General features: G+C 45.7%; 1 protein-coding gene across 8 annotated transcripts in view; it reads left to right on the top strand.

Annotated features, from left to right (window-relative positions):
* Nucleotides 1-25,521, top strand: part of KATNIP (katanin interacting protein) — a 193,286-nt gene that overhangs the window by 59,644 nt on the left and 108,121 nt on the right. For 7 of the 8 annotated variants that reach the window (XR_012000598.1, XM_026011061.2, XM_026011060.2 and 4 more), the window contains exons 4-7: nt 1,257-1,426; nt 3,184-3,281; nt 13,003-13,134; nt 17,374-17,517. Coding sequence is in view for 7 of the 8 variants with exons in the window: in XM_026011061.2 (XP_025866846.2) it covers nt 1,257-1,426; nt 3,184-3,281; nt 13,003-13,134; nt 17,374-17,517 (544 nt within the window). In the remaining variant the exon portion in view is untranslated. Of the gene's footprint in view, nt 1-1,256; nt 1,427-3,183; nt 3,282-13,002; nt 13,135-17,373; nt 17,518-25,521 lie in introns of those variants that run through there. The other variant, XM_072753613.1, reaches the window with a different exon arrangement.

Here is a 25,521-nt window from a genome sequence, read left to right as displayed (position 1 = left end):
GCCTGTGAGGTGTATCAACTATGTATCAAATAAAGTGCCTTTAAACAGAAACACGCAGCAAGGTTATGTATTGATCAGTTGATGAAGTGTTGCGGCAGAGGCTCACAGGAACCAAATCCTGTATTTTCCCCTAGGGACAAAGTTTCGGTATTCGCTAACTCAGCATTTGTGGTGATTTCATAGAATAAAACTACCACGAATAACAAGAACCAACTACCGTATCAGTACAGCAGGTAGAACAGAGTTTGGCACTTACTACACACCCTTTATGTGATTACTAATTATTTTTAAAAATTTGCATTTTGCCAGTTTGGTAGTAATGTGTTTAATCACAAAGAAGATGCATGCTGGTTGCCACGCGGGCTGGTTGTCTGTATTTCTTCTTGTGTGGAAATAAATCTCATTGATGTGGGGGTGCATGGAGGTGTTTGTAAAGACAATGAAGGATTTGGCGACAGATGGGATGGTTCCGGAGGGGCTGGCGAGGATGCTGCCCACTGATTATGGTACTGGCCATATCAGGAGTTGGCCAAGGATGGAGCCTGAGGAGTGAGGTTGGGTTTTTGAGAAGACTTGAACTAGGGATCCACCCATGTTCACACCAAGACCCTTTTAGCCAAAAGGTGATAATCATATCATGAATCTTGAACGAATGCCTGCTTTGATATATTCTTTCACTGCATCAGAATATAAAATGATGACATTTGAGATATCAGGGGTGAGCTTTGGAGAACACATTTATTACTGAAGGAAAAAGTCAGTCTGCCTGGTGTGATGGAGGATGTTTTCTGATTTGTAGATGTTCTATGAAACCTCTTGCAAAGGCTTAGAACCTAAGATCCTTAAACCCATGTTTTATTATACTCTGGAGAAGTTAACACTATCCACACAAGGTGGAGATGCATGAAATTGGGGTCATCCCAGGAAACCCAGGCTGTGTGGTGGCAATGTTAACACATGTCTCAGCCACCGCGGGGTGAGGTCGGTGTGTGCCTGCGTTGTTGCTAACGTGCGTTTGAACCTCAGCACGAAAGCAGAAACACCCCTGCAGGGCCTGAAACCATCTCCCCCTTGCTGCTTTTCCGTGTGTGTAATGGGCCTCTTACAGGCTGTTTGTAGATGAACAGCTGGGCACCCGCCACCCGGCCTCCGATTAGAGGCGTTTTGCCCATCAGAGCAGCGGTTCTCTCACTGCATGGGGGTGGGCGGCAGCCCAGGCTCACATAACAAGGAGCAAGGAATCGTTTCTCTTCCAGGATATTAAAGCATTTGAAAACCAAGGACCCCATGCAATTGAGATTGGAGCACTTGGAGCAGGGCTTCTCTGTCTACGTCAATGGGGCCAATTCTGAGCTGAAGACATCACCCCGGAAAGCTGTCCACTCTGACTTCACCAGAAGTGCCTCACATGCCGAGGGAACACATGGTGAGCACAGGACCCCCTGGGCCCAACCACACACTGGGGGGTCAAATTTGGGACAGTGGAGCCCTATCCCATGCACATAAACTTACCAGCAAGTAGCTAGTTAACTATACCCACTTTGGCAGAAAGAGAGCTTGGGGCACCTGGGTGGCCCAGTTGGTTAAGTGTCTGACGCTTGATTTCAGCTCAGGTCATGATCTCAGGGTTGTGAAATCAAGCCCCGGTGTCAGACCTGTGCTGAGCATGGAGCCTGCTTAAGATTCTCCCTCTGCCTCTCCTCATGCTTGCACGTGCGTGCACTTTCTCTCTCTCTTAAAAAAAAAAAAGAGAGAGAGAGAGAGAGAGAGAGAGAAAAGAGCATGAGTGTGTGCGTGAGAGAGAGAAATCCCTTTTTATACCTTTTAAAACTTAGCCCTGGCCTCCATTACCCAAGGGCAGAGGTGGTCAGAGCACTAAATTCCCGGCTTTTACATTTCGTAGTGCCAGTAATTGAAGGAAATGTCTAGAATAATTTAAATTATACTCGATTTTCACTGGCTGTGTCTTCACTTCAGTACCTAACCCTGTGTGATATTTGATTCCACTGTTCATTTCTGAATTTAGTTAATCCATACTCCACAGACTTTAAACCGATCCCATGTGTCCTGCACTAAAAGCTCAGAGAGTCTGTGAAGTGGAACAGGAGCACACCAGCGGTTAGCCCAGTACAGGCACCCGAAATGACCTGGTGGTAAAGTGAATGAAGTGACAAAGCACATGGGGTCGGGTCCCAATTTGGCCATGTTACTCTGGGCCTTTGCTTCCTCATCTGTTAAATGGAACTGACAAGGGCACCCATCCGTAGGGCACCCTTGAAGGCAGGCCACTTTGTCTGAGAAGCTGGTGTGCTACCAAATTACAGGAAGAACATTTGGAATGAGGCAGAGCTGGGTTTGAACTCTGTTCTGCCACTGTCTAGCTTTGAGACCTCTGGCAGTCGGGCCCTCTCGGACCCTCAGTTTCCTCTTCTATGAAGTGGGAATAGTTAGTCCCACCTTGTAGGCTTGCCAGGAAGATTAAATAATATATGAAATGTTAAATGCCCATTGCACAATAATCTTGATTCGTGTTGTTCTGATTCATTGCCTTACTCCTGGGTATGGTAACCATCCCAAGCCATTAGTAGCCACTAAAAGTCAAAACAACAAAAAGCTAAAAGGAGAAAGCAAAGTCCCAAAACCTTCCTCCAGGAGACCCACAGCCACTCAGCTTAGAGTTTAGCATGAGCTTCCTAGCCCCCAGGACAACAAGGGAAATGGAGCTTTTGGGGAGGAGGAATCAGGCCAAAACCTGCTACTAGTTGGGAGAAGCAGGCCTTTCTCGGTCCAGGTTTCAAGGAGGTGCAGGTAATAGGAGTCTTTGTACTTGGGTCACCAGCAATACCTTCACTCATTCAACAAATCTCTCTCCCTTCTCTCCTCTTTTATTCAAATGCTGGCCTGTAGTACATACTGTGTGTACCCTGCTTCCATATCTCAGAGATTGTTCCTTTTGTATATAGACCTGCCCGATTCAGCTGTGACTTACTTCCCATTCCCTTTCTCCTGGGCATTTGGCTGTTTTCTAATGCCCTGCTGCTACCAGCAGCAGTATAGTAACTCACTTCATATACAAGACTTTGGGCACACTAGTGTGCATTTTCAGTTGAAGTCATGAATCCTCCTTGGGTGTGAACTTGTCATTGGTGCATCACTGAGACTCTTTCCTTCATCCTGGTACAGATGGTGGACGAAGAACCCTGTTCCGAGAAGCAGAGGAAGCTTTAAGACGCAATTCTCGGACAGCCCCCAGCAAAGTCCAGCGCCGAGGATGGCACCAGGTCTGGAAACCTTGGGCAGAGTCAAGACATATAGCTTTAGAATAAGGAGCAGGGTCATTGTGGGAATAGAAATATAATCCAAGCACTGAGAATTCTCATGGTCTAGCTGGGCACCCTACTGATGTCCTCTCTTCGTGTAGTGCTGGCCCTTGAGAGTGGGGGGAGCCTAGGGACCCTCCTGCCCCCTCTTAGTGGCATGATCCTCCCTTCCAGATAGGGGATGGGGCCACCCCAAGATGGACTCACAATCCTGTCATGGTGACTCATTTATACAGCTGTCTTTTTTTGAGCACCCACTATGTGCCTGGCACATTCTTCAATGCCAGGGATGCAGTGGGTGAAGAAGACAAAGCACCCTTCCCCACAGACCTAAGATGCCACGTCAGGGTGCTGCTGATGCCAGCAGCTTGCATTTTTGAGTGCCAACCAGGTATGAGGTGTGGGCTAAGCTCCCACATGACTCCTCCCCTTTGTCCTTACAGCAGACCTATAAGGCAAGTTCCAATGTTCTTCCTCTTTTAAGGAAGCCAAGGAGGTGAATGATCAGAAAAGCGACGTGAGCTTTCCAAGGCCAACCACTAATAAGTGACTGCCTCAGAACTCAAGCCCAGAGCTTTGCTCTGAGTGCTGTGTTCCTGCCTGCGTCGTCCTCACCTGGTGGTTACTCACACCTTGCTGGGCCGGGGTCAGTGGGTCTCAGCCCCCACAGCACATTCACATCACGTGGGCAGCCCCACCCATAGAGATTCTGACCCATGGGGTCTGAGGTGAGGCTTAAGCAATGGTGTCTAATCCTCTTTAATCCTGCGGTCACCCATATTGGGAAGTACACTGTGCTGTACATGTGGGTCTGTAGGAAACACTTCCATAAGCTTTATTGGCCTATCTCTGCAATAACCCCATAGGTCTGCTAACTGTCCTCATTGTGCCACTGATGAAACTGAGGCCCAGTGAGAAGAGGTGACCTGCTCAGGATCACATGGTGACTAAGGGAGGTTTGAACCCTAGACCCATGACCCCCACACACAAACCCATTGGTCTTCCCTGTGTTTGTGGATCTGTGATTAAGCCCTGAAGGGTATTCCTGGCCAACTGACTCCCACAGCCTTATCTCAGTACGGATGAGCAAGGTCTCCAGGGCACACAGCCTAGAGGCCTCCTCTTGTCCCCAGCAATGAATGTTAATTTTTCATTGAGGAGGCCTTTCTCCACATCCCACTTGAGAGCCTCCTTCTTGTGGTTTTGAGTGCCTTCAATTATCAGGAGCCGTATTTGCATCTTAGACTGTGACTTAATGGCTGGCCCCAGAGCCTGTGCAATTTAAGAGACTTGGCCTGAGATTAATTAGCATCCCTCCCCAGCCTCTCCCTGTGGTCCCACACTTCACAGGCCCTAATCATGGCTGATTTCTTGGCTTCCTGATGCCACAAAGGCTCTAATTGTCCTTCTGCACCGTATCAGTCAGGGGTCAGTCAGTGCCTAATCGTAGAGACCACTCAAGCTGTTTTAATCAGAGATGAACGTAATGCAGGGATTCAGATGCTTGTAAGGTCTCTAGGTGGCAAGAGGAGGAGCGAGCGGGGTCCCCCAGGAATGGTACCCAGCCTTCTAGCACAGCCTGCCAGGAAAGCTGCTGCCTAGGACACAGTGGGAAAGGTGGAAGATCAGCCTCAGGGATGTATCACCTTAGCTGTCATCCAGGAGCCAAGTGGCCACCGCCACAACCACTGGCCCCAGATGATGCCTGCTACAGCAACATGACCCATACCTATCTGGCCCGAGGAGGGACACTTGAAAAACCCATCGTCTCCATCACCGTGCTCATCAGCCAGTGTGTGTCCCCTTCTTTCCATTTCACTTCTACTTTCCCTCCCTTGTATGAGGCCATCTAATCGGCTGCAGAATCCAGAATCCCTAGTGAAAAAGCATCTGGGAAACACAGACTGGCTTTCCGGCCTCTACTGAATGCAATGGCACCCTAGGAGGAAAGTGGAAGGGGTCCTGGGGGGTCAGCCCACCCCTTTCCCACTACTGCATGGACTCTGCTCCAGCCACATGGCATGCTTTGGGGACCACTCCCCCTTGATATGGATAAATCCGGGAGCATTCAGAAGTGGTGCGAGGACTAGAAGCCACATCCCAAAAGAAATCATCTTTTAATTTTGATGTAGCAAGCATTTATTATCCCAGGCTGGGCACTGTGTAGGGCTTTGGAGGTAGAAACAATCAGATAAGGCTCAGTTCTTGCCCTCAGTGCCCCAGCTCTGAAGACATGGGGACTGCCCAGCTTGCACAGAAGACGTAACAACCAGGTCTGAAGCATACAGAGGACTGGCCTGCCGGACTTGAGAGTGAGCAGCTTGCGGCCTGTGGGCTGAACTTGTCCCCCAGAGAATGTTTTTTGGACTCACACAGTTTTAAAAAGACTTAGTCACTTGCTAACATTTAAATTCAAAAGTTTTTATATATTTTTAAAAAGCTAGATTCCTCCTTCGCTGGAAAAAGGGAAAGATCTGGCCCTCGCGCTGGGCTTCCGCTCCCTGCTAGGCAGCCGTTAGCAGAGCAATGTAGCCGGTGCCCTGGGTATAAATGGTCCTATTTGATGCAGTCTGTACCACCCCCTTTAAAGCCCCAGAGCTGAGTCCAAGTGGCAGCTGCCATCTGTTATCAGAACCCGTGGCTCCTGGAGAGACAGAAACGGGCTTTGGAGTCAAACTGCCTACTGGCTGTGTGTCCTGGAGCTGGTGGTGTGACCTCTCTGAGCTTTGCGTTCATCATCAGTAAACCTCCTGGGGCTGCCAGGAGGCCATGCGTGCTCAGTGTGTGTCACAGGGGTCTGTCAGCGGGGGCCATCTGCTGCTTCAAGTAGGAGCACCCGGTGGCAGGGGCACAGACAAGTCCAGAGAGGTGAGTGAGGGCACAGACTCAGGAACCCAGCGGCTGTCGATCAAAGTCTTGGCTTCACCCCTTCCCAGGAGTGTGGCCATGGATGAGCTGCTCAACTTCTGGTGCCTGTCTCCTCACCTGCAGGTAGAGTTGGTAATGGCAACTGCCTGGTAGGGTGGTTAACGAGGACTGAACGAGCCAGGGTCTGTGGAGCATGTCAAGCCGTGCTCGGCACAGAGGAAACAGTCAGCAGTCCTGACCATTGCTGTAGTTGGTGGGGGGTGGATGCTGATGGTGGCTCTGCCTGGAGGCCTCAGGGCCCTTCGCTCCAGGATGTTTTTTCACTTGCTCAGTCCATTGTTCATTCTGTGCCCTCTGCTGAGCAGCAGTGCAAGTGTGGTTGCTTATAGGTTTTGGGGTCAGCACCCTGAGTGAAGCAGGGTGGGCCCTGCTCTCCTGGAGCTCAAGTCTACCGGGGGTGGGTGGGGAGGCAGAGGGCCAGAAGCAAGTGAGCAAAGAAACAAGTGCTACATGGGAGAAAAGAGTGTGGGATGAGATGGACCAGAATCTGGGGAAGAGCTGATCTAGAGAGAGTGGGCAACAAAGGCTTCCCCGGGGGCCATGTCTGACCTGACTGCTGAGGATGAGCAGAGCCAGCTCCAGGAAGTTCTGGCAGGGGTCTCCAGTGCCTGGAAGATCCCAGGAAGAAGTTTGGATTTCACTTTTTTTTTTTTTTTTTGAGATTTTCTTTCTTTATTTTAGAGAGAGAGAAAACAGGCAAGGGGGAGTGGCAGGCAGAGAATAAGAGGGAGAAACAGACTACCCACTGAGCAGGGAGCCCAATGTGGGACTCAATCCCAGGACCCCAGGATTATGACCTAAGCCAAAAGCAGATGCATAACCAAGTGAGCCACCCAGGCGCCCCTGGATTTCATTTTAATTGTGACGAATTGTCTGGGGGGGGGTTCAATAGGAGAGTTATGTGTTTGGGCTCATGTTTTAGGAAGGTCCCTGGCTGCTACATGTCACAGGATGCCCAAAGGGCCAAGTGTCTATAGGAAGACAAGGCAGGAGTCTTTGAAGCAAGACTCCCACCCTGTCAGCATGACACAGCCTGTGTCTCTCTGTACCCCAGCCTCCACCTCACATCTCTGTCCCTAGCCCCCAGAGTCCCTGATCACCTCTGTTGACTCCACACATCCCCAGGATGTCATCCCTGTGGTCTTTCAGTATTTGTTTGTTGAAGTTGTCCAGGAGAGATACCATCTGAATCTCAATTGGTCAGCCTGGACCAGATGCCCACTCCTGCCTTGCTAGGATGTGATCAGAGGCAGGGCCAGGCCCCATGATGCAAAGTCTGCCTGCCCCGAGCTGTTCCTGGAGCAGGGCCTGGGGCCCCTAGCTTCTCATCCAGGACAGTAGATAGGCCCAATGTACCAACTGCACTATTGCCAGGAGGAAGAGGGAGGGACTTGTTGGGTTTCCTTTCGCCCCAAGAAGTAGAGTTACATAGAAAATTTCTCCCTGGTAGAAAGTACATGGAGACAGATTTTGGGGTACAGAGGATAGAGAGGAAGGCAATCTTGGTCTCACCCTTTTGGGTGAGCTTCATTGCTCTTGGAGGTAGCCAGAGGTGAGCAGTGGTCAAGGCAGCAGGATCCCCAGTGGCCAGTGGTGGCTAGTTCTTAAAAGCCACTCTACCAGGAGAGGTACCAGAGCCCTGTCCCAGTCCTGGGGCATCTCCTATATGGTTGTAGCCAGCAAGAAGGACAGGTGGGGCCACACAGGCGCTTGGTGTATCAGCACTGACCACAGCCGGGTCGGTAGGGGACACAGAGGTCTCAGGACACACCCTGCAGTCTCAGCCTCTCCCTGGCCAGCACAGCTCCCTCCCTTTGGCCTCCCTGCGCTCTTCAGCTGGCTTCCTTGCATGTTTTTCTGAGTGTTGCTCTAAACTCCCATGGACCACATGTCACCTTCCCAGAGACCTGGACCAAGACCTTCATCTCTTCCAGTAGAATAACCTCCCTTCTTAGGACCTTGCCTGGCAAGTAGGAAGCACTTTCAGGTAGAGATGTCCCTGACAGAGGGGGTTGCCTCAGACACATGGGCCCCAGGATCCCAGCTCCAGAAGGTCATGAGTCATACAAACACTGGTCTGGAGCCTGACCGGCTGCACCTGTAAAACCCTTCCTAGGACCCTCCAACGGTGGGAGAGCCACAGAGGCAAATGGCAGCGCCGTGTTGTCTTCCGAGCCGCCTCATGCATCGTGGACTGGGCTGGAGGTGATAAATGGTCTCTGGTTGGTACTGTCCTTTATCCCCCACCACTTCTCAGCCTTGGATCTTTCTCCTGCTATCAGTGGATTAAGATTTATGGCTTCCTCAGCCTTGTAATACTTGGGTGGACAGCAGCCTAATCAACAGAGCCCTCGTTTACCAAAATGCTGTCAGATTTGATGAACGTCATCGGCTCTTAGCATTAAATTGGTAGTGAAGGGATTGGCCTTTCAGCAATTTACTGTGGGGTGGGCCTTTCTTAAAGGCCCGGAAAGCAAGTTCATTGCAATTTAAAGCAAAGGCTTTGCTCTCGCTCTACCGCTGTATCCCTGTATCCGGTTTCCTGTGGTGGGCAAAGGCAGCTTGCTTAATCACCCTCCAGGAAAGCCCATGAGTAAAAACGTGAAGCCCTTTCCTTTGTTTTCCTGTTTCTGAGTTTTGAGAACCCCTGCAGTGAGGGCAATAAATGAAACAACCCATAAAGCATCAGCTTTCACAGAGACCTTGCACGACACAGACCATCAGAGTGTCCAGCGCTGTTATTTGTAAGAGATCAGAGGAATCTGAATCCAGGAAGAACCTATCAAGTAAGGTAGATTTTCTCCCCACCCCAAACCTGCCTGTCAGTGTCTTCGGAGCTCTCCTACCTGTAGAGGGAGCCACTTACATACTGTACAACCTGAACAACCATACAGGGCAACCCATAGCCTTGATCTTTCTTTCTAATTGACAGTAGCTTGAGTGCACATCTCTTAGAACACTTTGCTAAGGGGGGAGGGCAGGAGATACAGACAGGTAACTCTGGTCATGGCATTGGGCTGAGTGTGGCTGAGGACAAAAGCTGGTCTCGGGCTGGCAAACTGGAAAATGGGTGTATGGGTATCAGGACTTTTAAATCCTGTCCCAGTATGTGGGTGATACTGCAGGGGTCACCCAGGTCTGGGCGCTGCAAGTAGGCAGGAGAGAGCAGCCACTTGCAAACACCCACTCCGGGTAAAGCAGCGTGCCAAGCGGGGAGCCAGCCAGGAGCTCGGGCATCATCCTTGCAAGCATGTGAAGGTGGGAGGCAGGGAGCGGGCACCTCCTGGGGGCTGGGTTGGAACCTGCCAGCCTCGTGCTCCTATTGGGAGGTGGGCGTCCTCGTGTGGGTGAGGCGGCTCCCCATCTCCTCCAGTGGTGGCAGAGGCACCTCACTGGGGCTGAGGTGGGAGGGCAGGCCAGATGGAAGACTATTTATTCCCCTCTCAGGCACCCACTCAGCATTTAAAACTCTTTCTGGACCACATTAATTTTGTCAAACGTTGCTTCCTAAACATGTTCTTCTGCTGTGTGTGCTGTGTGAACTCCCTAAGGCCGGGGCAATGATGGTTACAGTTTTTGCTATCTTGACATGCTTCCAGAACCTTGTATGCAGTCAGTATTCAGTAAGAACTTGCTTATTAAGTGCCTTAATGCCTGCTGCTCCTGGCCTTTTGGCAAGGCAAGCAGTCATGCCAGGCTCCTAGGAAGGGAGATGGACACTTCTGGGGAAGGGGAGGATGGGAAAGCAGTAGAGAAGAGAGATCTGCCTGGGCTCTCCTCCTCGAACCCTGGAGCTCTTTCCCCTATTTATAATTCAGACCAGACCAGCAGAGCTGCATTAATGCCAGCTCTTTCACTTGCCCAGTGGGAATGCCCAGTTCAGGCATGGCTGGATCCAGGTGCTCAGACAGTGTAGCAGGGCTTATTCTCCATCCCTCAACTCTGCTTTTCCCCATGTTGCTCTCTGTGGTACCAGGATGGCCACCATCAGCTCCCATCTTCCATTCTGTCACCCTGCTATTGCATCTCTTTGGCTCCCCTGAACCAATCAGCTAGTCACTCTGGGCCAGGAGGATCTAATGTTCAGATCAGCTGGGCCTGCCCTATGCTCTGGCCATCCATAGACTCAGTTCCATGTGAACACTTGGATTGGGAGCAGGGAGGGAGAGGATTTCCCAAAAGAAATTCAGGGTGCGTTTGCCCAAAGACAAGGGAGCACATGAGGGACAAGAGGCAACACTAGCACCTACCCCAGAACTTTATAGATCTCACGCCACTGGAACTTCAGTGTGCATACAAGTCACCTGGGCTCCTGTGAAAATGCAGATTTTCATCCCTAGCTCTAAAATGGGGCTTGAAATTCTGCATTTCTCACAAACTCCCCAGGAGAAGCCAGTACTGCTGGTGCACGGACCAACCACACAGGGAGTAGTGAGGTCCTAGTCCAAGCCTTCCCTTTCTAGAGAAAGGAACAGAAACCTGGGGTGGGGGGGCAGGCTGTGCCCCATGCCAGGTGCTCCTCCCTCTGCACCCCTGCCCCATCCCCCACTTCCCCCTCACCCTCTCCCTCCTTCATGCCCTCCCTCTTCTCTCTCTCTCTCTCTTTCCCTTTTCTCTTTCTCTGTCTCTATTTCAGCATTTGGGCATTATTGAATGGTTCCTGAGGAGGAAGGAGGAGCCCGCCCTCCCCAGAATTGTGGTAGAAAATCCATCTTGGAGATGAACTTCAAAGCCCTTACAACTTCATCTTGGCCCGAGGCAAGAAAGCTCTCAGGGATCTCCTGGCCAGGTGTTATGTATTCGGTGTACTACTTACCCTCCATACCCCCTGCTGCTGCCGTGAGAAATGCCCTGAGAGCCAGTCCACACAGCCTGGGAGGCAGCGAGGCCACACTTGGAGCCGGAGCAGAGTGGGCCATCACCGAGAGCTGGATGGCCTAGCGAAGGAAAAATCTCCCAGAGCACTTTCATTTCGCCCCTCTGTCTCCTCCCTGCCTTTCTCAGCCTCTCTTCTTATTTACTCTTTCTTTCCAAGACTTTAAAAAAAATTTTTTTTTATGTATTTGGGAGAGAGAGCACAAGGGGAGAGGCAGAGGGAGAAGCAGACTCCCCACTGAGCAGGGAGCCTGATACGGAGACTTGATCCCAGGACCCTGAGATCATGACCTGAGCCAAAGGCAGACACTTAACCGACTGAGCCACCGAGGTCCTACGCCAAGATCTTTTTCTCGAATGATCTATAGCCAAGCCCCTGCCTACTTTTTTGAGTGTTAGATATTCTCAGGAAATATCTTAATTTCTCTCTCTTCTCTGCAAAGGCCACTGTAGCCCAGACTGGGCACATTTATTCTTCACATGCCTATTGGGGGCAGTACAGCATGGTGGTTTAGTACTGGGGTCCATCAGCAAACTATAGCTCTTGGGCCAAATCCAGCGACAGCCTGTTCTTATAAATTAAGTGTTCTGGAGACACAGCCGTGCCCATTTTACTTAGGCATTATCTGTGGCTGCCTTCAAGCTATGATAGAAAAGTTGAACACTGTGATAGAGACCAGATGGCTGGCAAAACCTAATATACTTACTCTTTACAGCAAACACTGACCCACCCCCGGTTTAGAGCAAGGCCCCAGGAGCCAAACTGCTGGGGTTTTGCGGCTTCCTGGCTGTGTGACCTTTAGTGAGAGGCTTGCAGCCTGGTGCCTCAGTTTCCCCCTGAGAGTGCTATGAGGACTAAGTGAGCAGAGGCCTCTGCATTAAGTGACTTGGCACTCGGTGTGGAAGCGCTGATGGGGCAAGCAGTGTGCCTGTGGATGAGGAAGGTGTTCAGTCCTAACCAGTGAGACTCCTGCAGGGCAGTTGGGCTCCAGCATTATGTTCTTCCTCACCAAGCTAACAGCTAAGTCCACTAAGCTTGTGGCGATGCTGAGTCTTACAGGGATGAAGACTTCTGACCCAGGGTGTGAGGGGAAAAGCATGGTCTAAATCACTGTCCCTCTGCAGAGTAATAAACTCAGTACACCTGGCTTGGCAGATCTCTTCTTTCTCCCAGCAGCCAGGCCTCAGGAGAGTGAGGCCAGCCCAGAAAGTGTAAGGAGGCCCTCACTTGTGGATTCGTGCATGTGCAGGACACTCAAGAGGGAGTCCCCTCTTTTCAATGTGGCTCCCATGGTGCCTCGCTACTGTCACCCTGGCCCCAGCCCCGAGAAGTCCTGCAGGGGGAAAAAAAATCCAGGGTCTCCTAAACTTATTGGATCACAAAGCCAATTTGAGAAAGTTTATCACCCACTAAAATCCTACTGAAAATCCAGGGTCTCCTAAACTTATTGGATCACAAAGCCAATTTGAGAAAGTTTATCACCCACTAAAATTCTACTGATGCGCCTGGGTGGCTCAGTGGTGGAGCATCTGCCTTCAGCTCAGGTCGTGATCCTGGGGTCCTGGGATCCAGTAATTAATTAATTCATTCATCCTTAAAAAAAGATTCTACTGATAACAGTATTTCAAACCAAAAAGAGTTGATTTTAAAAATTCTGAATACACTTTGCGCAGGAGAAAGCCATAAAGACTTTAGGGCAGAGGTAGCACCACCCGTCCGACCGGCCCACACTAGTCGGTGCGGGGCTGGTGTGCCTCATAGCACGACTGCTGCTGTTCAAGGACAAATGACCTTGGGGTCAGCCCGCTGCCATGCTCACCCCTCAGAGGGCTCGAGCTGTTTGTTCCATCACGTCTGAAACAGTCTTTTTCTGTCTAGAAATCTGTGCAGATCAGAACAGAAGCTGGCCCACGGCTTCACATCGAGCCACCTCTGGACTATTCTGAAGATTTTGAGCCAGGAGGAGATGAGACCATCAAGGCAAAGGGTGCTTCTGGGGACCAACCACAGGTAGGACTGGCCTCGGCTTGTGCTACAGCGGCTTGTGGGGCACTTTGCGACCTTCCCTCCTTCCTTCTGCCCCTGGGTTCCATCACTCTGACATTCGCATTCACTATAATGAGCACCTAGACCATGGGCTAGATGCCCTGCTAGGCACCCAGGGTCCAGGTGTCAATAAGGCTGGTGTCTAACCTCAAGCGGTGACAGCGTATAATACGATGTTCAGGGCGAAGTGAGGGGTGGGGTGCAGGGATATGCAATAGACAAGAATAAACCAAGAAATAATAATACAATAATTTCAGGTATTGTCACATTGTATGAAGAAAACGGGGAGATGGGATAGTGTGGGCAAGAGGGCAGCATTGGACATGGCAGAGAGAGCAGGGAGATTTCCTTCAAGTGTGACATTTCAGCTGAAACCTGATGGGAAAAGCATTGCAGGCAGAGGGACCAGCATGCACAGATGCCATGAGGCTGGGCTTGTTTAAGGAGACAGTGCAGGCACAGCATGAGTGACGGGGGAGTGTGGAACAAGGGGCAGTGGGGCAGACTAGACCATGAAACCTGGCAAGGGTGAGCGTGGAGGGTTGGATCTTATTCCAAAGGCATTGCTTTTACACGTAGAATGAGCATGTAAATCATCTCCATGGTTATGTAGAAGCAAAATTATCGGAGGGCAGCAGGACAAAGTCAGGCCCCTAAGCCAACCCCTGCTCTGTTCACCAGGTGTGTGTTCACCTGTGGGTCCAGGCTGCAGATTCAACAGCCTCCCTCAAAGAACAAAATCTTGCTTCTATGTGCCACTTCTGTACCAAAAACCTACCTTTAAGAAATACACATGATTCATAAAAGCAGTGAGAATATTGTCCAGGAAACATCCCTCTGGTGGTGTTGCCTGTTTCTATGTCCTTCTTTGCTCATAAAGAAAGGACAGGTAAGGAGCAAAGGGTCACTTTGTTTCACATCCTGGCTACAAAAGTCCAACAATATATTGGAAATTCTGTCTTCTTGGGGGGAAAAATAAGAAGCCCTTCTTTATGGACTAACCCAATGACCTTGTTTCCTACTTAGTCCCTAGAAGTGGGATTTTACAGTAGGCAGAATTGTGGTGTGGACTTTACTGCCTTCAACACCCAACTCCCCCCCCCCCCCCCCCCCCCCGCCCAACACACACACACTTCTGAATCAACAGAATGGTCCCTTGCTTAGGATCTGAGCACATGTCTGTGCAAACAGCCATTGTCTTTCTTAGTCTGGGGGGCTGGTTGGTAGCCAAGTTGAGTCTGTTACAGTCCTAGCCAGGCCCCCTGTCAGAGAATGTGTGGCCACCCTGCACGCAGGAAGTGGGATAGTTCCCTTCTTCTCCTTTGGCCACTTGGTACTTCCCGTTAAATGAACATATATTCCTTCCTTTGCAAGCTCCCAAGCTCCCTGCAGCACAAGGCAGCCTGCCCCTCACGAGCTATTAAAGCTCCCATTAGCATTCTTGTGTGCACGCGTGCTCTGAATCAGCATCGCCCTGCTCTTGCCAGCACTTCATTTTCTCCACCGTGAGTGCTTGATTGTATTTCTTTCTTTCCTTTTTTTCTCCCCATCTTGAGGGGGCACACTGTAAGGCTTCACAGTCAATTTCCCCTTGGAGTTATTTTCCTGCTAAGTGAAAGAGTAAAATGGTGACGCCGGTTTTCGGCCACGGCAGAAGCCGTAAGAGATGCAATCTGAACAGTAGAGGAGGGGAAAAAGGCACGTGGCTAAATATACTCGGCCACCTCACACTGTTTGCAAGCGCAGCTCTGAAATGGAGCAAAAGGAAATGTGTGCCTGCGTGTGTGCTTTGCATCTGACCTTCACTGTTGAAGCACACCAGCCTTTCCACCTTCAATCGTACCCTTAGTGATCTTCAATTTCTTGGCGGCTCCGAGTTCACAGACAGGCATGCCGCAGACATGCTCGGTTGGCCTCCGGCCCATTGACGTGCACGGTGCTTTTGAAAAGAATTACTAGTTGACATTTAAGAATCGGGAGATTCCATGTCAAAATGTGAATTTGGGGCTTGTCTTGAGAAATCTGAACATTTGGGAGCCCCATCCTTACACGACAGTGGCAGCTGGAGCTGAGGAGTAGCCGCCCCCGTAGACAGGTGTGTGCACTGCGTGAGCCCTGGTCTCTATTCCAGATCCTGGGCACTGTTCTATACACTGAAGATAAAACAGACAATACCAGTGGGTATCATATACCAGCAGGTGATAGGGTTTATTGGAGAAAGGGCTGGAGAAAGACGGGCAGGGGTCATGTTCTATGCAAGGCAGGGCCTTCTCATTGATGAGGTGCTATGTGAGCAGTTCTCGAGAAAGCCAGGGAGTGAGCCATGTGGAGAAGAGCATGCCAGGCAAGGGAGCAGCAGGTGTGGAGGCCCCAAGGCAGGAGGACAGGTGTGTCTAGGCTCCAGTGTGTCTGGGAGCTGGGTGAGCAAGGGGGCGAGGAAAAAGAGGTGAGGCCAAGGCTCAGATGGCCCAGGGCTTTGAGCCCCTTTACTATAGTAAAGATGAAGGATTCTACTTTGAGTCAGAGGGGAAGCCACTGTAGGGTTTTGAGCAGCTTTGGAACTCCTGTGAAAGGAGGACACCTCTTTCCAGAGAGTTCTGCCAAAGTGCTGGGTCTAGTCATGTTGGGCTTTGTGTTGCAGTGGATAATAGGGCCCCATTTATGTATCAGGAATGAGACAAAGTGCACACTTTTTTCTATCAGTAAGATATCTTTTTTTCCCCTGATAATGCACAGTCTATATGAAAAAATTCAACTGATACAAAGAAAATAAATCTTTTCATAATCCCACTGCCCCAGAGATCAGAGATGGGTACACCCATCCAGAATACAGATTTCTCTTTTTTTAAATATTTTATTTATTTGAGAGAGAGTGAGAGAGAGAGAGTGAGCATGGGTTGGGGAGGGGCAGAGGGAGAGGGAGAAGCAGACTCCCCACTGAGCAGGAAGTCTGACTTGAGGACTCCCGGGACCTCTGGATCATGACCTGAGCCAAAGGCAGATGCTTAACCAACTGAGCCACCCACGTGCCCCTAGACTAAAGATTTCTTGTATTCGTTATATGCATGTGTTGATTATATCCAAGTAGAGGTAGTTCATCTGGAATGTTCCAGTCCTGGCCCATTCCCAGTGAGTGGAGGTACCCAAATTTAGGTATCTTCTCTTGGTTTCCCTCTATTGTATGGACCCTGGAGTGGGGTGAACGGTAATCTGCCTGCAATTGCAGTTCAGTGTTTTAAAGTCATTGTTACTTGCTAACACATATGCACAATTAAACACCAGTCCCGAGCTATGTGCCCCCATCATATCTGCTACACGTGGACTCTCCCGAGGCCCATGATGGCTCCCCCACCTATGGGTACGGCAAAGATTCTATTGTGCCATCGCTGGCCAGCCATCCCCCAGTGGAGCAGCCTGCCCCTCTCCTGGTCCGCAGCAGAGCCTGGCAGCACGTCCCTTTAGCCCTCCTTCATTCATTCCAATGGTGAGTCTTGAAAAATGAAGGATCGTTTTTAGGGCCATCCCATTGTTTGGGTACTTCTGTTTTAGATGACCATATAAATAACTTCTGAGTGAGCACTATTTTTTTTTTAAGATTTTATTTATTTATTTATTTATTTATTTATTTATTTATTTATTTATTTATCTGAGAGAGAGAGAGAGAGAGAGAGAGCAGGGGGAGGGTCAGAGGGAATGGGAGAGAGAGAATCCCAAGCAGACCTCGTTGAGCATGGAGCCTGACTCAGGGATCGAGCCTATGACCCTGAGATCATGACCTGAGCCAAAACCGAAGGTTGGACACTTAACTGACTGAGCCACCCTGGTGCCTCACCTTTATTTTTTGTTATTTTCACATAGATGTGATTATATACCATCCACACTATTTTGATAATCCCACCTTTTTTATTCAAGATGTGGAGGCCACATCTCCACACAGGTACTCACTTGGTACTCACTCAGCCAGTGCTAAGGTTGTTAGTGGCCTGAGTTTGAGTTCCAGTCCATTTACTTAGCATGTGCGTGCCGTGGTATGGGTGAGGCAGGGATGGGTTTGACAAGATCAGCCTTGGGAGCGAGATCAGAGAGTGACAGTGAGGAGAGAGACAGGAAGCATGGAGACTAACAGAGGGAACGAGGGACCCCAGCATGTCTTCAGGGACAGAAGTTGCTTTTCTCACACCCATTCTGTCTGCTTGTCCCCAGGGCACCAAGTATTCCACCGACAGACTTCCATCCTTCCAACCACCCTGTGATTTTAACTTCTCCCTTCTAAACGCACACGGATGCTCAGATCCTGCAAGCAGTACAGACAAAGAAAGGATCCTCTTAACTATTCAGGATGTAATGGTAAGATGGATTTCGCCTTGTAACCCCACAAAGGGCCAGGGTCTCTGCCATAGCCAAGCAGTTGGGTGGTAGGATGGGCCCCTAGAGAGCATCTTCATCTACACCTGGGAAGATGATGCAGATAACAGCAGGATTTGGCTTTAACAAAAACCTCAGGCCCACCCACTAGATTTAAAATAGCACTCATGGGATTTGACTTAATGATATATTTTTTTAAGATAGTAGAAACTCAAAAAAAAAAAAAAAAAAAGATAGTAGAAGCTCATATTAAGTGAATACCGAAAAATTGCTATGCACTATGTTGAGTGCATAACATCCATCCTTGCATTAACCCTGTGAGTTAAAAAAAAAAAAAAAAAAAAAAACAAAAAAAAACCCTGTGAGTTAAGTGCTAGGTATTTTCTTTTTTTTTCTTTTTTTTTTAAGATTTTATTTAATTATTTGGGAAAGGGAGAGGGTGTGAGAGAGAGCAGCAGGGAGGAGGGGGAGAGGGAGAAGCAGACTCCCCACTGAGCAGGGAGCCAAATGTGGGATTCAAGCCCAGGACCCTGGATCATGACCCAAGCCAGAGACAGACACATAATCAACTGAGCCATGTAGGCACCCAAATGCTAGGGTGCTTTGAGAGAGGCATTCTTGAGAGAATTTGCATTCTCATTTTGTAGTTTGGGGAAACTGAGAAGCAGGGAAAGGATGATGCTCACCCAGGCCTCAGAGGAACCCAGACTGGAAACCTGTACCCCATGACTCCTTATTCCTTGCAATTAATGATCATGGGCTGAGAATCACACTGAGCTGCTTTTTGCTCCCCAGAGCACCCAGTTCTCTGCACGGGCACTGTCTGTTATGAGCATGATTGAGGTTCTGCCTAGAAGCAAAGTGCTGAGAGGTAGCCATCTACCAGCTGTGCTTAGGATTGAGAAGACCTCTCCTCTGACAAGTATCTCCTCAATGAACCCATAGCTGGGAACATTGATGGAAAGGTGTTTTTAAAAAAATGAAATCCAATGAGGAAAAAAACAGACAAAGCCAGATTGAGGAATTACCCGCTGGCCTGGAGTCTTCAAAACTATCCATGGCATGAGAAAGACTATTCCAGATAAAAGAGGCTAACAAGATACCACAGTTATGCTGCATGAGATGCAAGGGACAGGGTGATGTGGGGGAGGGGGGGGAGGTAATTGCCCTAAATGAAAGGATGGTTTTGAAAATTTGAAAATTCACTATAATATTGTATTGATGTTAAATTTCCTGAATTTGATGATTATATTGTGTTTGTGTAAGAGAAGGTCTTTGTTTTCAGGTCTTCTCAGAATTGGTGAAGAACCAGTGAATGTAGGTGAAGGGTGTTTGGGTATTTATTATACCCTTCCTTAATACTATTCTGCTATGTTTTCTGTGGGTTTTACCTTTTTTTTTTTTTTCAAAATAAAAAGTGTTTTTTTTTTCTTTTTAAGCTAGCATATTAAGGAGGAGATACTCTGCTTCAACAGAGCTAAGCATCAGCAGAGAAAGAAATAAAGAAAAGTTTAAAAGGAGACCTAGTTGAAGAAGCTTAGTAGGATTGTAATGTCAACTTCCCAATTGTGCTGTGGTGCTTTAATTATGCAAGGTGTTACCATGGGGAAATTGGATGAAGGGTTCATGGGCTGTCTCTCTCTGTTGTTTCCTACAAACAGCATACGAAATCTATAATAAGCACAACATAAAAAGTAAAAGCCCACCTGTGAATGGTACCAAGACAAAGGAAGGCATAGATGAGTGGCACCTGGGTGGCTCAGTAGTTGAGCATCTGCCTTCGGCTGAGGTTGTGATCCCGGGGTCCTGGGATCAAGTCTTATTTCTCCCTCTGCATATGTCTCTGCCTGTCTCAGTGTTTCTCATGAACAAATAAATAAAATCTAAAAACGAAAAAAGGTAAAAGCTAAGTAAAATAAACAGGTCCTACCTTCAGAGGCTCAGATTCTGATCCTGGGTTTGGGCTCAGGCATGTTTTTGTTTCATTCTGTTTTTAAGCACCAAAATACATGAATGTATTTTGCAGCAATATTTTAGAACCAGTTTTAAGAAAAGAGAGAGCTGTGGATCTCAAAATTTGATATGCACAAGAATCAATTAGGATATTTGTTTAAAATGCATATTTTAGATCTAATTTTGAAACTAACAGAATTTGTATCTAGGAGAGTATAGTTTTTAACACAAGAACTCCCAGTGATTCTGAATCAGAAGGCTTGAAGACTTCAGTTTACCTCATATGAAAGGAAAGTTTTGGAGATAATTTGGACTTTGTGGGTTGGATCTGGAGACTATAAAAGAAAGGAATTTTAAAATTCAAGTTAGAATCTCTTCTTCCTCATACAAAATTAAGATAACTATAAAGTAAAAAACAAAATAAACAACAAAAATCCAGAAGGTTCACAAAAGCCAGAAAGGGATGGGAGAAAGCTTGGCACTGTCCTCAAAACCGTGTCCTGGGAACTTGGGTGACTTCTGGGAACTTGGGTGATAGAGGATGTTACTTAAAATAGTAAATAAAAGATACAAAACGGTAAGAGCTCCGACAGCATCTCCTCTATTACAGATCAACTTCTATCCAGAACATTGACCATTAGTATCAAGGAAAGACTAAATTATGTTTTAAGAAGACAAGAAAGCCCTAATACATTTTAGAAATATTTTCTTTCTTTGTTTTTTAAGATTTTATTTATTTATTTTACAAAGGGAGAAAGTATGCATGAAAGAGAGAGAGAGAGCACTCTCTCTTAGTGAGGTGGAAAGGGGCAGAAAGAGAGGGAGAAGCAGACTCCCCATTGAGCAGGGAGGCCAATGTGGGGCTTGATCCCAGGACTCCCAGATCAGGATCTGAGAGCCTCTAAGGCAGACACTTAACCAACTGAGTCACCTGGGCACCCCTAGAAATATTTTCATAGAAAATTATTTATTTAGGTTTTTGACTATTTAAAGAGGTGAATTTTAGATAAATAGAAAAGTAATTTTGTGTTATTAAAACATTATTAAGAAAATGAATATGAATGCTTCATACTTGGTTTTTCTCACTTTGGTCACATTCAAAATATACTTCAAACTAGAAGAAAAAAACAATCCAGAGAAAATAGGGGCATGTGGGAAAGTAATTATTAGTTATGACTTGAAAAAATTAAGCTGGATTTCAAGATGAGTAGAAATATAGTCATGAATAGAAGTGGGTGTGGCCATCGGGGAGGTCCTGGACCCGGGACTGCAAGAGCTGGCTTTGACTCATAGATGTGTCTGGTTGGCTGGCCTTGTATTTTGCTGTGGTTGTCATTGTTGCTGTTATATTTTATTTTAATTCCAGTATAGTTAAGTACAATGTTATATTAGTTTCAGGTGTACAATATAGTGATTGAACAATTCTGTGCATGACTCAGTGCTCATCACAATAAGTGTACTCTTAATCCCCTTCACCTGTTTTCCCCCCTACCCCTACCCCCTCCCCTCTTGTGACCATCTGGTTTTCTCTATAGTTTTTGGTTTCTCTCTCTTTTTTTTTCCTTTGTTTTGTTTCTTAAATTCCACATGAGTCAATCACATGGTATTTGTCTTTCACTGACTGACTTATTTTACTTAACATAATGCTCTCTAGCTCCATCCATGTTGTTGCAAATGACAGGATTTCATTCTTTTTTATGGCTGAGTAACATTCCATTGTGTTATATGTCACAACATCTTTAGCCATTTATCGTGGGACACTTGGGCTGCCTCCATAATTTGGCTATTATGAATGATGCTGTAATAAACATGGATTTCCCTGATGATCAGTGATGTTGAACATCTTTTGATGTGCCTGTTGGCCATCTGGATGTCTTTGGGGAAATTTCTGTTCATGTCTTCTGCCCATTTTTAATTGGATTATTTGTTTTTTTTTTGTTGTTGTGTAAGTCCTTTACATTTTGGATACTAATCCTTGGGATATCTTCTAATAATGGGATATCTTCTCCCATTCAGTACATTGTCTTTTCCTTTGCTGATTGTTTCCTTTGCTGTGCAGAAGCTTTTTGTGTTTTTTTTAAAGATATTTTTTTATTTTATTGAAAAAGAGAGAGCACAAGAAGAGGGGCAGAGGGAGAGGAAGACAAGCAGACTCCTCGTTCAGTAGGGAGCTTGGCGTAGGGCTCAATCCCAGGACCCTGACCCTATGACCTGAGCCAAAATCAAGAGTCGGATGCTTAACCGACTGAGCTACCCAGGCGCCCCAGAAGCTTTTTCATTTTAATGTAGTCCTGGTAGCTTTTGTTTCCCTTGCCTCAGGAGATATATCTAGAAAAATGTTACTATGGCCAATATCAGAGGCATTACTACCTGTGCTCTCTTTTAGGATTTTTATGCTTTCAAGTCCTTTATCTGTTTGAGTTTATTTTTGTATATGGTGTAAGAAAATGGTCTGTTTCATTCTTTTGCATGTAGCTTTCCAGTTTTCCCAACACCATTTGTTGAAGAGACTGTCTTTTTCCCATTGCATATTCTTGCCTACTTGCTGAAGATTAATTGACCATATAATTGTGTGTTTATTTCTGGGCTCCCTATTCTGTGTCATTGATCTATATGTCTGTATTTGTGCCACTACCATACTGCTTTGATTACTACAGCTTTGTAGTATATCTGGAAATCTGGGAATGTGATACTTCCAGTTTTGTTCATCTTTTTCTAGATCACGTTGGCTATTTGGGATCTTTCATGGTTCCACACAAATTTAAGGATTATTTGTTCTTTCTGTGAAAAATGCTGTTGGCATTTTGATAGGCATTGCATTAAATCTGTAGATTGCTTTTGGGGTAGTGTGGACATTTTAACAGTGTCTGTTCTTCCAATCCATGAACATGGACTATCTTTCCATTTGTTTGTGTCATCTTCAAGCTCTTTCATCAGTGCTGTATAGTTTTCAGAGTACAGATCTTTCACTTCTTTGGTTATGTTTATTTCTAGGTATTTTATTCTTTTTGGTATCATTGTAAGTGGAATTGCTAAATTCTCTTTCTGCTACCTCAGTATTAGTGCATAGAAATGCAACAAATTTCCGTACATTTTTGTATCCTGTGACTTTACTGAATTCATTAATCAGTTCTAGTTGTGTTTTAGTGCAGTTTTTAGAGATTTCTATATGTAGTATGATGTTGTTTGCAGATAGTGAAAGTTTGACTTCTTCCTTGCTGATTTAGATGCCTTTTCTTTTCTTTTTTCTTTCCTTTCCTTTCTTCTTTTTTCTTTCCTTTCCTTTCTTCTCTTTTCCTTTTCTTTCTTTCTTTCTTTCTTTCTTTCTTTCTTTCTTTCTTTCTTTCTTTCTTTCTTTCTTTCTTTCTTTCTCAACTGCTGTGGCTAGGACTTGAGTACTCTATTGAATAAAACCTGTGAGAATGGGCATCCTTTCTCTATAGTTTCCTTGTCTTGATTCTGACCTTAGGGGGAAAGCTCTCAGTTTTTCATCTAGTATGATGTTAGCCATGAGTTTTTCATATATGGCCTTTATTATGTTGAGGTATGTCCCCTCTAAACCTACTTTGTTGATGGTTTTTTTTTTTTTTTATCATGAATGGATATTGTACTTTGCCACATGTTTTCTATGTCCATTTCTATGGTCAATTGAAATTGAAAGGTTTTCCTCCTTTCTCTTGTTGATGTGGTGTATCACATTGATTGTTTTGCAAATATTGAACTACCCTTGCAGCCCAGCAATAAATCCCAGTTGATCATGGTGAATGATTTCTTTAATGTATTGTTGGATTTGGTTTGCTGATATTTTGTTGAGGATTTTTGCAACCATGTTCATCAGTGACATTGATCTATAATTCTCTTTTTTTGTAGCATATTTATCTGGTTTTGGTGTCAGGATAATACTGGCCTCATAGAATGAATTTTGAAGTTTTCCTTCCTCTTCTAATTTTTGGAATAGTTTGAGGACAGTAGATATTATCTCTTCTTTAAATGTTTGGTAGAATTCACCTGTAAAGCCATCTGACCCTAAGCTTTTGTCTGTTGGGAGGTTTTTTTGTTTTTTTGTTTTTTTTTTTTTATTACTGATTCGATTTCATTACTGGTTTCTATCCTGTTCAAATTTTCTATTTCTTTCTTCAGTTTTGGGAGGTTATATGTTTCTAGGAATTCATCAGTTTCTTCTAGGTTGTCCAATTTGTGGACATATAATTTTGTACAATATTCTCTTATAATCCTTTGTGTTTTGGTGATGTTTGTTATTTTCTTTCATTTATGATTTTGTTTGAATTCTCTCTCTCTGTCTCTGTCTCTCAATGAGTCTGGCTAGGTTTATCAGTTTGGTTATTTTTTCAAAGAACCAGCTCCTGATTTGTTCTATTGTTTTTTTAAGTTTCTATTTCATTTATTTCTGTTCTAATCTTTATTATTCCCTTCCTTCTATTGGTTGGGGTTTTGTTTGTTCTTTTTCTAGCTCCTTTAGGTACAAAGTTAAGTTGTTTTTTTCTGGGTTTTTTTTTTTTTTTTTTTTTTTGAGATTTTTTCTTGCTTCTTGAAGTAGGCCTGTATTGTTATAAACTTCCCTCTTAGAACAGCTTTTGCTGCATCCCAAGGATTTTGGACCATTGTGTTTTCAATTTAATTTGCTTCCATGTATTTTTTTATTTCTATTTTGATTTCTTGGTTGATTCATTCATTTTTTAGTAGCATGTTACTTAATCTTAATGTATTTGTGTGCTTTTCAGATTTTTTTCTTGTGGTTGATTTCTAGTTTCATGGTGTTGTCATCAGAAAAGGTGCATGGTATGACTTCAGTCTTTTTGAATTCATTGAAACTTGTTTTGTGGCCTAATATGGATTTATTCTGGAGAATGTTCCATGTTGCATTTGAAAAGAATGTGTATTCTGCTGTTTTAGGATAGAATGTTCTGAATATATCTGTTAGACCCATCTGGTCCAATATGTCATTCAAAGTCACTGTTTCCTTGTTGATTTTCTGTTTGGAATATCTATCCATTGACATAAATGTGTTATTGTATTACTATTGATTACTTCCTTTCTGTTTGTTATTACCTGCTTTATGTATTTGGATCCTCCTATGTTGGGTATGTAAATATTTACAATTGTTATATCTTCTTGATGGATTGTTCCCTTTATGATTAAATAGTGTCCTTCTTTGTCTCTGTTATGTCTTTGTTTTAAAGTCTATTTTGAAAAAAAAAAATAAAGTCTATTTTGTCTGATATAAGTATCACTATCCCAGCTTTATTTTCACTTCCGTTTGCATGATAAATGCTCTTCCATCCCTTTCCCTTCAATCTGCATGTATCTTTATGTCTGTAATGAGTCTCGTGTAAGCAGCATATGGATGGGTCTTGTTTTTTTTATCCACTCTGACATCCTGTGTCTTTTGATTGGAGCATTTGTCCCAAAGTAATTATTGATAGGTATTTACTTATTACTATGGTATCATACTTTGTATTCTTTTATTTTGTGAATCCCTTGATTTTTATAGATATACTTAATTTTACTGCTTTTGTACTTCTTACGTTTCTGACTCCTACTTAGGGTCTTTCCTTTCCATTCAAAGAGTCCTCTTTAACATTTTTCATAAGGCTGGTTTAGTGGCCATGAATTTCTTTAACTTTTATCTAGGAAACTATCTCCCCTTCTATGAATGATAGCCTTGCTGGATAGAGTGTTCCTGGTTGCAGGTTTTGTTTTGTTTTGTTTTGAGCACTTTGAATATACCATGCCACTCCTGGCCTACTAAGTCTATGCAGAGAAATCTGCTGGAAGCCTTTTGGGATTTCCCTTGTATATGACTGTTTTCTCTTGCTCCTTTTAAAATTCTCTCCTTATTAGTATTTTTGCAATTTTAATTACTGTGTGTCTTGATGTGAACCTCGTTGAGTTGATTTTGTTGGGTACTCTCTGTGCCTCCTGGATCTGGATTTCTGTTTCCTTCTCCGGATTTCAGTTATCGTTTCTTCAGATAAATTTTCTTTCTCCTCTTCTGGGATCCCTATAATACAA

This window comes from Vulpes vulpes, chromosome 3, assembly GCF_048418805.1.
Source record: "Vulpes vulpes isolate BD-2025 chromosome 3, VulVul3, whole genome shotgun sequence".
In the NCBI taxonomy this organism is placed as follows: domain Eukaryota; kingdom Metazoa; phylum Chordata; class Mammalia; order Carnivora; family Canidae; genus Vulpes; species Vulpes vulpes.
The sequence above is the reverse complement of the archived record's forward strand: the minus strand, read 5'-3'. Positions and strand labels throughout refer to the sequence as shown.